The sequence below is a fragment of the Lonchura striata genome, chromosome Z (assembly GCF_046129695.1).
Source record: "Lonchura striata isolate bLonStr1 chromosome Z, bLonStr1.mat, whole genome shotgun sequence".
NCBI classification, from domain to species: Eukaryota; Metazoa; Chordata; class Aves; order Passeriformes; family Estrildidae; genus Lonchura; species Lonchura striata.
The window spans coordinates 15,820,273-15,834,671 of record NC_134642.1 but is presented as its reverse complement, the minus strand read 5'-3'; the positions used below and the strand labels follow the sequence as shown (position 1 = coordinate 15,834,671).

The 14,399-nt window shown below is 42.5% G+C and overlaps 1 protein-coding gene across 1 annotated transcript in view; it reads right to left on the bottom strand.

The window, feature by feature from the left end:
• DMRT1 (doublesex and mab-3 related transcription factor 1) overlaps positions 1–2,610 on the bottom strand; it is a 62,178-nt gene extending 59,568 nt beyond the window's left edge. The window contains exon 1 of the mRNA XM_031507300.1: positions 2,317–2,610. Coding sequence (XP_031363160.1) covers positions 2,317–2,601 — 285 coding nt within the window. The 5' untranslated portion in view covers positions 2,602–2,610. The remainder of the gene's footprint in view (positions 1–2,316) is intronic.
• Between the last annotated feature and the right edge of the window lie 11,789 nt (positions 2,611–14,399).

The window sequence follows — 14,399 nt, the reverse complement described above, 5'->3', positions numbered from 1 at the left end:
AGTCTGCTTGCAGGATTCTGCTGCGCCTCTTATCAATATAAAGCAGTTTTTCATGAAGGTTTGTACCTGTGATCTGCTGCTCAATCCAGGCCTGCTAGGTTCCCTGCTGGCTCTTTGCCAGAAATGTCCTTCAAGAAAATTTCAGCATAGAAGCATGGCAAATGTAGAGTACCATCATGCAAGCATCTCAGACAGCATCACACACATTGAAGAGAGCCAGGCAAGTCTGGAGAAGCTGGAACTTCCCATTTCTTTCCCAATACTGACAATGTTCCAAAGCCTAACTGGCACTGGCCAAGCCTATAGGCACTACACAGTCTGGACATGGGTGCAAAGAAACCATATTCACTGCTTGCAGACAGCCCCTTCTGCCTCATCTGAACTAGTAGATCAATTTAACACATCTGTCCACCCATGCCATTTGTGTCTGGGGAGTATATATGACACTGCTACAGCTACTTACCCTGCTACTTTTAAGGTGACTGACTTGCATCTTTGCTTGAACCTTGGAAATCTCTTCCAGTTTACAGGCTGGGATCATGAGCATTTCTTACTGGAAATTCTCCTGGGTATCTGGGACACGACTTCCCTACATTTTCATGTTCAAAGCTATACTTTTTCCTAATACAGATTTATAATTCTATTAGTTACTATTAGCCCTTTCAAGAAGAAACATCCCATACAGAGGGTGCAGACTTGCAAACACCACTGTAACTTCGACTTCACAAGCCAATAACCTTGACCTGTAAAATTCCACCAGCATCAAGGGGCTTACTACAGAAATATATCAAAAGGGGGAAAGACAGACTTTAAATGTGTAACTCCTACACAGATAAGGTTTAGCTAGGGAGGCTTTCAAACCTACTTTCAAATACTAGGCAGGGAAGACAATACCCCCAGGAGGGCCATCACCAGAACCTGATAGCAGGAGACACCAACTGCCTGACTGCACACACCCAGTGCAGATGAGCAGCAAAGGAATCCGTGCCGATGGGGACATTTTGCACGGGAACACTTCACTTTGCACTTTGTACTCCCTTCCCCGACGCATACAGCCAAGCGATTCACGTTTATTTTTCCAAGGTTCACACCAGGCACAGAAAGTGCATGCAACTTGGGCATAACAACAATTTCTGGGCTGCCATACTACCAACAAGGAGGAATTATTTAAATAAACGAAAACTTACTTCCAGTGAGTTCTGAGGACGTTTTATATACCTGCACCGAATAACAAAATTTTTAAAAATGCGGGGATTTAATCTAGGGCTGATTAGGTTTTTAAAACCTGTCAGCCCGACACACATTTTATCCGGGATCACAAAGCTCTTAGCAGACAGCTCAGCAGAATTGCTGAGCAGACAGCAATTGCAAACTGATGGGTGGGTCTGGTATCATAATGATCTACCTCCACTGGCACCACGAGTTTTTAAACCCCCGCCAATTACTTGCTAAGGAGATCATTCGCACTGCCGCGGGGGTAAAATGCCCCTCGCAGAGATCAACTAGTCCAGTAGCCACTTCAGTACACACCCAGGACCCCACTTAATTAAGTTTGCAACATAAAGATCACGAAGGTTTACAGAGCCCTGTATTTGCACCGCCAGAATTGTGACTCCAGCGAGACGACCCAACGAAAACGCTATTCCTACCCTGGAAGCCGTTTGTTTTCTTAGCGCTCAGAACACTAAACCCTCGTTGAGATTTAAGATCACCCATTACACAGCTATGTGAGGAACTGCTACATACAAAACGTCCAACAACAACAACGCCGTTAAAAAAAAAATCCCAAAAAAAAGTTAGAAATGCACTCAGCTGAAACCACCAGCATAAGGAAACTCAGTTTACACCGAGTCTGGAACCACCAGCACAAAATATTCTCGATAAGCAATTTTTTGGCTAGATTATTCATTTTCTAGTTAAAAGCAAGAGGGGAAAAGGCCCTGACGGCAGCTTAGGTCGCTCCGTGCAGGCTCTACAGCCCCCGAGCGCTGTCCACAGGGCCCGGCGGTACCCGGCCCGCGGGAACCGCTCTCGGCCGTGCCCGGCAGGCGCGCTGACCGCCCGCCGCTGCCCCCCGACTGCCACCCTCCGCGCCTCTGAGGCATCTCCCATTTCTTATGGAAAATAAAAATTAAATAACTTGCGAGAAACATAACGAGAAGTTTCACTAACATAGTAAGGCAGCGGTGTAACCCCTGGCTCCTGCCCGGGCCGAGGCTACCCGCGTCCGCGGTCTCGCAGCGCGCCGCATCTCGGCGCGGCCCCGACGGGCCCGAGCCCCGGGCGCGGGGAACACCCCGCTCCATCCCAGCTCACCTGCGCTGCCATGATGCGCTGCCGCTCGGCGATGAGGCTGCACTTGTTGCACAGGCAGTCCCGCCACATGCAGAAGCGCTTGTGCCCCTTCAGCGGCGAAGAGTAGCCGTGGTTGCGGCAGCGGGCACACTTGGGCAGTCGCGGACGCTTCTTCCCCGCTGCGGCGGCGCCACTGTCCGCCGGGGCAGAGACCATGGCGGCCGCCGCCTGCCCGAAGCTGTTCGCCTCGTCCCCTGGGCCCGCGACGTCCGGGGGGTTGCTGATGGCCGGGGTGTCACTGGGCATCGCGGCAGGCTGGGGCAGCCGGCAGAGCAGTCTCCGCGCTCCTGCCCCGTCCCGTCCCGCCACCCCGCGCGTTTTGGCGGGCAGCACCCGGCGGCGTCGCCCCTCCTGCTGCGCCTCCCCCACTCCTGCTGCTGGGGGTCCGCGGCCGCCAAATCCTCGCTCCCTCGAGGGAGCGGCCGCCGTTCCCTCCGCGCTCCTCCCTCCGCGGCCGGCCTGCGGCGGGAAAGGCGGGCCCGTGCGGCGGTCCCGTCGGCGGCACGGCGCGGCGCCGGGCAGGCCTGGCGGCAGCGCGGGGCTCGGCTCGGCCGCGCCGCCCGCAGGTCCCGCACGACGGGATACCCAGCCCGCTCGGGGGCTGCTCCGAGCCAGCCCGCGGCCTCTGCCCGCCCTCCGTGCCCGCGGCGGCCAGCGCAGGCCGTGGCCATGTGCTGATGCTGGACGAGGTCTGCGACAGCAAGGCGGAATCTTTCCGGAGAGGCGATGTTTAAGCGCAGTGGTCCGCTGTGTTGGCCAGGTCAGGTTTGGGCAGTCCTGGCCAAGGGAGTGGTGTGGTGCCCGAACAAAAACACCCCAGTTGCTGCAGCTCAGCTGCTCTGTCGTGGGGCTGCTGCAGTGTTGCTGGACTGCATCCTCCCTGAACGTCTTAACCTTGCCCTCGTATCGTGCACTGTCTATAAAGACACCTTAATCAATATCTGTGTGGGCAGGTGATACCAGGTAAAGGGTGAGTGAGAGCACAGTGAACTCGGTAGCCATCACCTCTGGAGCTGGTGTGGGTGACAGACTGGCTGAACTCTGCAGGAGAAGACAAGCAAAGATGCTTTTTCCTTCTTTCCATAGGCTGCCCTTACAACTTGGCACCATGTGATTTATAAACACATGCAGCTCTACAGATATTATTTACAGTATTAATATTTCCTCTGTTACACCTTTAAATCTTTCTGGGCTCAACTTTAAATGACGCTATCTTCATGCTGAAATGAAACTATTAAATTACATCTCAATCTAAGATGAATGACAACTGTCAAATGAGCGACTCAACAGAGATGAAGCAGAAAGCACCTGAGATTATGTGAGGCTGATTTATAAAGCTTGCATAAAGATTTCTATAACCCTAGCTTCATGACTCAGCATATCAGATGGCAGTAAGTTACAGTAGGTAGAAATTTATTTCTGCTAGAAGAAGCCAAGAAAGACATCTCTCTTTGTGATCAGCTAACTCCAAGCTAATTCTGCTCAGACTGAGCCTCCATGCTGGAAACAGTGAGTGCTTTTCTTAACCTGAAGAAAGCCCCAGATCCTTGCTGCTTGATGCTTTGCATCACCTTTTAATAAATTCCATTTAAAGAACTTGTTCCTTCATGGTACAACATTGGAGACATTTATGGCACATGTCATCCTCCAGAGAGATACCTCATTCAGACACTCCTGTTAAGCCCCAGTCGCAAACAGTCAGATGGTCCACAAGTGAAGGCTGAGCACAAGCTGTGTGGGCTTGGTATGACCATCATTCAGCTCACAGAAACTGAAACTTTTCCCTTACATCACTTTTCTGGGGCTGACATTTCTGATGTCAGTATCTGCACATTTTCCCACAAGACAGGAGAAGAAGAACATGATGTTTACATGAACAAAAATAGGATTTGCCTTTTACATGTAGTAGTGCATAACACAAATATTTAAGGAAGTGAACAATGTAAGTATACTTAGCTTTGTATATCAAAATATAAAATTCAACCCTGAATGAAAACAGTTGAGATCTTCTCAAGTCACATGGGCATTGATCAGTTTCCAAAATTTTGTCTAGGAGCAAGCCTTGAATATCCAGTTTGTGGAGTTCAGTGCATGGTGGAGCACACACGGAGAAATGTTTTCAGGTGCTCCCCTACAAATTATCTTAAGCCAATTGAAAATGCAAATTAAAATGTAGATGGAAGGAGGCTAAATCAAAAGACTAAGAAAGGCAAAATAAAATAAAACCCAACAGAGGTAGGAGAAGAAAATCAGAAATGACAGCAGGGGTGAAAAGCAGAAGAGAGAAGGACAGCGCATAAAGCAGGCAAAAACAAAGGAAAAATAATAGCAGTCACCAGCTGCTTATATATCTGACTTTTGACTAGAAACTAAGTGGGACAGCCAACCTCAGAGATTAAATACAGGATGTAAAAAATGCAACAGTTCCAATAAGAACATTCATTCATCACTCCTTCACATAATTAGTATTTTCTACTACTGTTTTTTGGGTTAACTGCACAGATCGGTATTATCCACAGAACAGAATCTACCATACAGAACAAAATATTAATGTTGTTAGTACTTACCTGGTGTTTTGTGTTCTGGATGAATATCACCAAAATATCTAGATGCCTTATGAATACAAGTATATGCTCAATCATTTAAAAATTAATTGCTTTAGTTTTGCTAGTTCAAGTCACACTTTGAGTATGGTTTAGAGTGCAATGTTTTTCCCCAATTTTTTTTAAATGGTTGCATAGTGAAGTTGACAGCACACTGCTGGATTTGTCATCTGTGGAGTAATGAAGCAATAGGAGATGGTCATAAACTGCCATTAGTCCTAAGACGAATCACAATAACCTCACTGTAAGTCTTCAGGAAATTTTGTCATTCATTTAATGTATGTCTGGGCATCTCTGGTTCAAGTCTGTCTAGTGATGATGTCAGTGACTTAAGATTACTGCAGTTTGCCATCATCTTTGCAAATAACTGTAATTAATATATCCAATGAGAAAAATAAGAATCAAGAACCTGCATTTTTGCTTTTCCTTTTTTTCTTTTGTCTTAATAGTTGTCTGATAGTTGCCCTTTAGCTTTACCTATTTCTTTAAAGTCCCTAACATCATCTGTTATTGGTGATCTGTCCTTTGCATGCCTTTGGCTTATCCCTTGAACCTGGCAAAAAGATTTTATTTGCTAACAAGATTATCACTTTGAGGGACAGATGTGAGTGAGACCTGATCCTACCACCACATTTGGTATGACTCAGCAAGCCAGTGGCGGACTGACAAATTAAAAAGGGTTTAATTCTAACAGTGTTGTCTGGAAAATGAAGACCTTCACTTTCTCAGAAGTCAGTGGAGTTGAGTACATTTCATTTCAGTAATCTGCTGTACCTGATTCTGTTTAATTTTTGTTTTGTGGGTTTTGGCTTTTTTGTTTGGTTGGTTTTGGTTTGCTTTTTTCTGTCAGTGGATCAAATCAGAGAGTTTTTGAGCTATTTTTGACTCTGACAGATCATTTTATAGACTGTACTCCCCAGGGCTGGTTGTGGGTTCCCCAAAGAGCCTCAGCTCTCAGTGCTGAGGGATAGAAGATAAAGCATGCACACTGCCATTCTGCATTGTCTGAAAACATCGACATATCCATAAACACACTCTGGACATTTTGAACAAAATATCAAAGACAGCCAGAGGGAGTCAAGCAAAGGAGTGAAACCTTGCCAGCACATTCCCTGAGGCACTGATAGGAGCTGGGAAGCTCCTCAGTGTTGAACTTTAGTGCTTGCCTGCAGCTTTGGGTGTCTGGGCTGCCCTAGAATCATCACCTTAACAAAATAAACGGGTATAGAGCTACCCTCCTCTCTACTCGTCCACTCTGTCAGTCTGTACATGCGTGAGTCATCTGGTGGATTTCAGCTGGTTTACTTGTGTGAGTAGTCTCCCATGCAAGCATATTTGCTGGAGTGATGGACATCATCACAACTAAAGCACTTGAAAAGATACTTCAAGAAAAATCCAGTAGGTGGCATAAATAAACCGTGCTTTTTTTTTTTTTTTTCCCCCCTTTAATTTGTACATCTGTGCCGTTCTCTTTCATTCTTTCTTTATTTTAATTCTCCTTTAACTTACAGAGAAGCTGAAGTTTTGTCCTTTGGCTCTTAAAACACAACCCACCAAACAAAGTTTTGTATTCAAAGTGGAGGATTTTCTTGATGCTTTCTGCTAGTGTATAGTTTTTTGGGTTGTTTTATCCTCTCACTTCTATATTTATGTTTCTAACTGTTTCTGTTTTCAGGTTATGCTACCTGCAGGTCTCAAACTGCCAGCGCCAGAACAAAAGAAAAGATTTTCTTATTGAACATATATCTGAACCCAAACCTTGCCTTGAAATGCTCAGTGTTTACAAGATTTTAAGGTTTGCCTTACAGCTGTTCCCTCAGACACTTCTCTGATGATATATGGAGTATTGACACCAGGATCATTACTCTAGATCACTGAAATCTGATGGTTTTTGCTAAAAGTCATTTCAATCAAGCTGAATCTTTGACTCAGACTTAAGATTTTATGTGCTTCAGTCTTCCTTGCTCCAAAGATATTTCTCTGGCATGGGCATTTAGGGATCAGGAGTTTTGGTGTGCTGCTTTGTTCTCTTTTCTTCAAAGTCCTTTTTCCTTCAGGGTTGTTATTTGTCTGGTTGTTTGAGGGTTTTTTTGGGTGTTTTTTTTTGGGTTTTTTTTTTTTTTTTTCATTTTTTTGGTTTTCCCCTCTGGTGCCCAGGGCTCCACTTTCACTGAGAGAACAACTAAAGCAATTTATAGTGCTGCAACCATTTGGCTATTTGCTGCCTTTCCTCAGTGAGAGTAAGGACAGTACTTGGGGTGGTGGCCCACAGCTTGCCAACAGTGAAAAAGCTGCTGTGCCCATCTCTGCTTACAAAGATCGCTAGTTGTACACTCTTCAGCACCCTCAGTTCATATTCTTTTCTCTTGGTACAAATCCGTAATCACTGGGAAGATAAGGTGTCAGGGGGCCCTGCTACAAAGAGTGCAAGAAGGAATGTTGGCAAGGGGCAGGGAACAGCATCACACATATCCCTAGGTGGAGAACAGGCTGGCCATAGCAGGTGACATGCCTTAATGACCTCTGAAGCAGCATGTTTATTCATACTCTGCTGATTGTTATTCTCCCAGTAAGCATAGGGAAAGAAAACCTTTTCTCACCAATAACTTCACATGAGCCACAACTGAGGAGAGCCACCAGCACGGGGTGCCTAAGCAGAAACATTTGTTTGTAGGATACACACTAATCAGAATCTAGAGTTTAATGGTCCAAATGTTAGGACTATGGTAAAAATTACTTATGTAAAAATAAAGAAAATCCTGTCTATTATAACAAACAGCTCTTTCCCTTCATGGCTAGGGGAGCCCAGCCAATGAGATTGGTCCACACTGCTCAATAAAAATAGGATTCGCTGGAAACAAAATTCATGTTGTTACATTATGCCAAATATAACACAAAACCAAAGCAGTTTTCAAGTTCAGTGAAGCAAATAGAATGGATATATTTTAAAAATGTATATGTTTATCATGTTACCACTCTGACTACTGTTACTAATAATATGAATAAAGAAGAGGGAAAAATTACTGTTTTTTACACTAACACCTACATACTTCCTTTCCTCATTTGTTCATGCAAATTGGAATAATTTCTTTGCAGATGTAAAGGCTGAAGAAAAAACACTGTCAGCTCCTTGGAAATTTCAATCATTGTTAATAATTGACTTAGAGAGCTATTTGAAAGCATTATTAAGTGCAACGTATAAAATAGAAGTTAAAAAGTGAGTGTGGAGAAAACCACTGAACTGCTTCTTCTCAGTATTCATTGTTCATTTTAGGCACACTTGAAAATTAATTGGATCCAGTGACTTAGAACATTGAAGACTGTTGCATGACTCATTAAGCTGACATTTCTAACATTCCTAATTCACACAGTAAGAATGATAGAGTCGCATAAGCCATCTATACATTTGAGCTCCTTCATCAGGGCAGGACTACTGAAGAGAATGCCCTTACTTCTGAATATCATCATCAATTCAGCTCTAAGACATCTGTAATGGAGCTGAGTTTGATAGACTGCCAGAATATGAAAAACTAAACTCCAACGTCTTAAAAATAGGCAACACAATTAATTGCTATTTTTTAATTTATGGTCTTCAATGTTTTAATGGATACAGTTAAATTTCCACTTCACTGAGCAAACTAATTGGTATGTAAAGGAAGAAATAGATCATTGCAAATTATAAAGCACTTGCTTTATTATCTATGCCTTCTCTAAATTGTGCAAGTTTTTATTATTTTGCATTCTTGATTTTCAGAAACTTAAAACTGTTGAAACTCTGTAATTCTGAAGGATGGTTACAGCCAAGGTAAGGGAAGGGGTAGGTTTTACTATGTCAATTTACTCTCCATTTGGCTTTTTTATTTGTTGCTTCTAATTCTGATGCTCAGTAGAAGCAAAGTTGTTACTACAGTATCTCTTGATTTATTTTCAACCTTTTTCCTTAAGCCTAAATAAATATATTTTTCACATAATATACTGTTCTCAGGGGAGCATTCTGTGAAACTTCCCATTAAAATCAGTGAGTGCTTGAGAGCAAAGTATTGTGCTGCCTTTCCCCCATTTCTTGCCGTTTCCTGTAGGAAGCTTTTCAGGTCTATAGAGTGGGGCAGGGGTGTCAGAATTACCTCCAGAAACAGCTGAGCTCTTCCAAATATTTTAATCAAAGTCAAATGACTATTACTCAATTGGCCATGCTGTGAAATGACTTGATGTGAGTTGCTGACCTTTTATGTCTCCTAGCATGGGAAAGAGGCTTTCTTTGCTGTCAGCCAGCCTCTCTTCCCCTAGAGCCTCTTGCATTCCAGCCTCCATGCCCCAGAGCCCCAGGAGTAATCGGGCCATTCAGAGGTGGTCCCCAAATGTTATGGACAGTGCCTTGGGTCTTTCCCCCTTCAAGGGTTTGCTAAGAATCCAGTTCAGAGAAAGGACCTGGGAGATCCAGATCCCAGGAAACAAATGCCTATCAAGTAAAGCTTTACTTAGTGCTATCAAGATAGAGATAATCAGAGCACTTAGTTGGCTTCCTTAGGCAACAGTTTTCTTCTATCACTTGTGTTGGTCAGCAATATCGGGGTTGATGATCTCTGTACATCATATATGCATATTTGGTAATTAAGAGTAATTGAGTTCCTCTTATACTATTGATGAGAAGCTGGTAAGGAAGATGGTACATGGTTACAAATTATTTCAACTGTAAAGCTATTAATTTTAATTATATTTTATTATTAAAATAATAATATTATTATTTTAGTTTTAATTTAATTTGTCTTGACACTGAGATACCTTGAAAGGTGAAGGAAACATTCCATAAAAACTAATTAGACACCTTAATTTTCTGTTATTCATATGCAAACAGGACCATTTGAAGATGCCAGAATAAAGATGTTCTGAGCCCAGCTCAGTCATTCCAGTCAAGTGCATGAAAATATTCACATTGTCTGAGTAAAATATTCTTAAATGTCCTCAGAGTTTGAAATTGTAATAGATAGCACATGATGAGGCTGAAAACAAAGAGTGTCTTCTCTGCATAATTGTTTAAGTCATTATTTTCTCTTACCTTTTTTCAAGAAACCAAGGCATGGAGATTGCCTTTTCACTGGAAAGTAGTTTCTGTGAATTCACAATGACATCTAAGAATATTGTTCGTTAGGCACCTAGAGTAAGTAAGGTACACCTCTAGTATTGCTGGAGTCTCTATTATAAACATAATAGGCCGTAATTCCTTTCTGGAGGACTCACTGTGTTCTACTGTCTGAATGATACATACCTTAAATACCTGCCTGGATACTCACTTTGCTTTATGGCCCATCAGCTTGCTGATCTTTTTTTCCTTTGGGTGAAGAGCACATGCCAATTTTGAGTAGCTGTTTATTCTTATGTGCTGTAGTGAGATACTTCCTATCTTTTTTCAAAACAAATTTGATGAATAGAGTGAAAATTACACATACAGACACACATATACTTGTTCTTTTTTTTCGAAAATATTACTTACTTGGTTACAATAATGATATTGTTATTGTTAAGGTAGGAGCTGTTACCAAGGATGGCAATGTTATTAACAAAGATTCTCTTGTACTTATCTTTTATTCCTATTCAAAAAGATACTTAAAATAATTGTTATTATCACTATTAACTTCTAGAGGGCACTGATAATCTTCCTAAGATGGTCAAAATAACTGATGTCCCAAACCAAGTCATGTAAGATTGAACTGTTAACCATACTTTAGAAGTGGACCAGTGATGGTGATAAAGGGTGACAGCTGAACACTGAAATTCAGGAGTGGGCTTAAAATACTGGGTAATACAAGTCTTTTCTTAGCAGGGGACAGAAGGAGTGACTTCTGCACATTTAGTTCTGTTTGGATGCTATTGAAGTAGAAACACAACCTCATTATTATGTGAGACTCATTCGTTTTCTTACTTCAGGTACTTTCAGCAGTCTGTATTATATTTCAGGATGAATTGTTTGGAATAGCTAGTTCCTCAGCTCAAGTATTTATGTGTTGGAGAAGTGTACTCAGTTCAGCTTGTTTTTATGTTTCTCAGTAACTGCATGCCAGCAGCAGATCACTGGAAGCTGTGTTCATGTCCACAGTAGATGATAGCCTGTTTTATAGGTTTATTTCTGCCTTTGAAGAACCTATTTTCTTGCAGCCTTGAGGAGAATAATACACAAACCTTTCTGCAGTTGGAAAAGAGTTTTGTCCATCATCTTCACTACTGTAAGTTAGGGCAAGTGCCCCTTTTCACCTGCTCTCTGGTAAGGGTGGGGGTAGGGGATAACATACTTGTGTCAAGTATGTGTCCTGCACTGGATTCCATGGCAGGTGATTTTGTTAGCATCCTCAAGAAAATCATCCTGTAATTTGAAGAGAACTTTAATTTCTACAGCAGAGATATCTCCCAGAGCCTGCACAGAAATCCTATGCCTCTTGGTAGACTAGTTCTGTACAAGAGAAACCAGATATTTCTCAGAAGGTAAAGTTAGGCTCCTGAACTTCTTCCATGTTGACTTGGGAGAAGAGCTGTAGAAGTCTTGTGGTTTAGTACAGGGTTGTATGACAAAGTTTCTTTCTCTGTCTGTGGAGCTTACATTTCTGTTAGCAGTTGTTTTACAGTGCTCATCCCTCCTTCCAAAGGTAGCTCTGGGCTACTGGGCACAACAACTTTCCATCTCCTGGCACCAGATCTTAGGAGAATACTGCTCAGTCTCTTTGCACAAAATTTGGGTAGAAAGCAGTGGGCTACTAATTCAGCGTTAAATTAGAATGTAGTTCAGACCAAGATTTGCATATATCAGGTTATACATGCAGCCCTGATATGTCAGCAGTTGAAAAGGAACTTTTGAAAGAGAAAGAATGAATGAAATAATACCAGAATACTAAACAAAGCAAACAAAACCTCAACTCAACCAATCAGAAAACTCCAACCTAACCCCAAAAAGAAACACATAAACAAAACCCCAAAAAACCTCTAGAGTAACTGACTGCTCTGTCAGAGAATCTGGTTGTCTCCCTCTGCACCCTGCAGCAATGTTGGATTTATCCTGTCTGCAGAGGTCTCCCCACTCCACAGAAAAGTCACAGGGGAGGCTGTGGCAGCCGAGGGAGGGGGAATAGCCAGCATTTGATGGGTTGCAGCTGGGCCCTCCTTCAGATCTACAGAGCTCTGTAGTGCTCCAGTGGGAAGGCACTGGATTTTATTCACCCAGCTTAAAGGAGGCGTTCTCAGTCATGTCTATAGCATGTTTTCAGAAACTCACACACACACACACACACACACACACACACGTTTTCATATCAATATGTCACTTTGTTTTCAAGTCTTGACCATATTCTGACCAAATGTGAGCTGTGAGAAGGCCAGATGAGGCAATTACTATATGAGAAAAAAGTGGAAACAAACTCAATATTCATTTAAAAACTCACCCAAATTTTGCAAGAACTAAAACCTGGTTTTGCAAAATTAATCTAAAGAACTTTCTGTATCTCTTTGCCTGTCTCTTTACAAACCATCCACATGGCTTATTATTTCAGCACTCATATAATGTGAGATGTTCTAAATTCCTTTTATACAGGATTTATCTCTTTTCAAAACAAAACTACTATTTTTAACTTCTTCCTTTTTTTTTTTTTTTTTCATCTTCCAGCTTTTTAGCAGCTGTTATTTGTTCTGTTGAGGGTGGCATACTTTGGACCTGTCTGCTGGAACACTCTGACTGTAAATGGTGTCAAGTTGCATTATATCTTCCAGTGTCAGGTGCCTGTGCTCCATCTGAAATGGACAAAAAATGCACAGACCATATTTTTCTTCTCATCAACTGCCAGTTCTTGTTTAAGGAGCTCTCTGGCAAGTTGTCTTTCAGCATTACAGATTTACAACTTTCTGTCGTGCCCACAAATACATAATCTTTTTCCTCAGTTGTTTCAATCTGGTTTTGCTAAAATGAGCCTCATTTTGTAATGCTGTGTTTCTAATCTCTTCCAATCTCTTTGTACAGTTGTTCTGCTCACAAATCTCCCAAATCAGCTTCCACTGCAGAAGGCATTAACATGATTCTTGCTCCTCCTGTTAGGCTGGTGATGCAGATAAAGGCACCACAATAAAGGACCTCTAAACAGATGTATCTGGTTGGACTGGAAAATTCCCATGATAAATTTTTAAGAATGAGTGCATGTTGGTGGAGTGGGGGCAAGTTATTTCCAGGGCCATCCCCTGCCTGCTCAGTATCAAGGGATTGTAACTGTCTGACTCCAAGTCTCGCTCACACTTGGAACTGGAGAAAAGTTGCCTTTCCAGCCCCAGAAAATGTCCAAGAGCAATGCACGGGTGCTGCAGGATGACTGCCAGACACAGCAGGTGGCCTTTCATGCCTCAAAGAAAGGCATGATAGCATAGCCAGGAAGTGGAGGAGGATCTTTTCCTAGTCTACCTGTTCCGCCATGATGAGTGAAATCTCATGCAAATGAAATCTCAAGTCTTCATCTTGGTGAAGATAATGTGGCTCAGTGATGAAGGACAGCATTACTGGGGGAGCATGAGCTACCCTTGCAGCTCTGCAGCTAGACAAAGCTTTACAGAATACAGCAAGGACTGTTTCTGCAGCAGTACTAAAAGCATTAAGTGAAAGACTGAAAAAAAATTTACCAGTACATCTCTTAGAAATACCTCTTTGTTACTCACATTCAGATCAGTTCTTAGAGATTTCTAAGCACATACAAAGGTTTGAAAATAATGTTACTCCTCATGTTATCTAAAAAATAATACTGCAAATGAGTGTAATGTTTGGAGTGGACATGAGGTTTGACATGGACATTGAGGTTTGTCATTCATAGCTGAATGTATTTAATCATGCTCTGCTTAATTATAATGCGGCCCTTATTTACAGGTCTCTGCATAGAAGTCCTTGAAGTGCAGTTTTGTATTGCAAGAAATATTTTTAAAAGGCAGTATATTTTTTCTGGTGTTGCCTAACCGAACATGCAAAGATATAGTTCTCAAGAGGAATGGCTACCACTTGCCCACTGGCACAGGGTAAAGCAGCAAAGGACCATGGATAAAATTATAAAGAAAAGTGAATCAAGCTTGCCTGCAGTGCCCCATTTGCTTTAAGGGCCCAGGTGAAGTGCTCACAGCAGGTACCAACTACCTAAAGACTCCTGTTTTCCCTAATGACCCTCTCATTCCTGAGATCTCTTCAGGGATGATGCATAGGGTGGGAGTTTTGGTGTGTGGAAACATGCTTTTTTTTCAACACGAAGAATTGAAAATAGTTAAGGAAATAGAACACTTACAATAGAAGTTTTGAGAATTCATTAATCACCTATAGTAAGGAACCATCTGATATATTAGCAAAGGTTTGTTGTACAGGGTTTATATGGCCAGGTTTTAGTAGCAGGGGTGCTAGCAGGGTGCTTCTGTGAGAAGATGCCAGACTCTTCC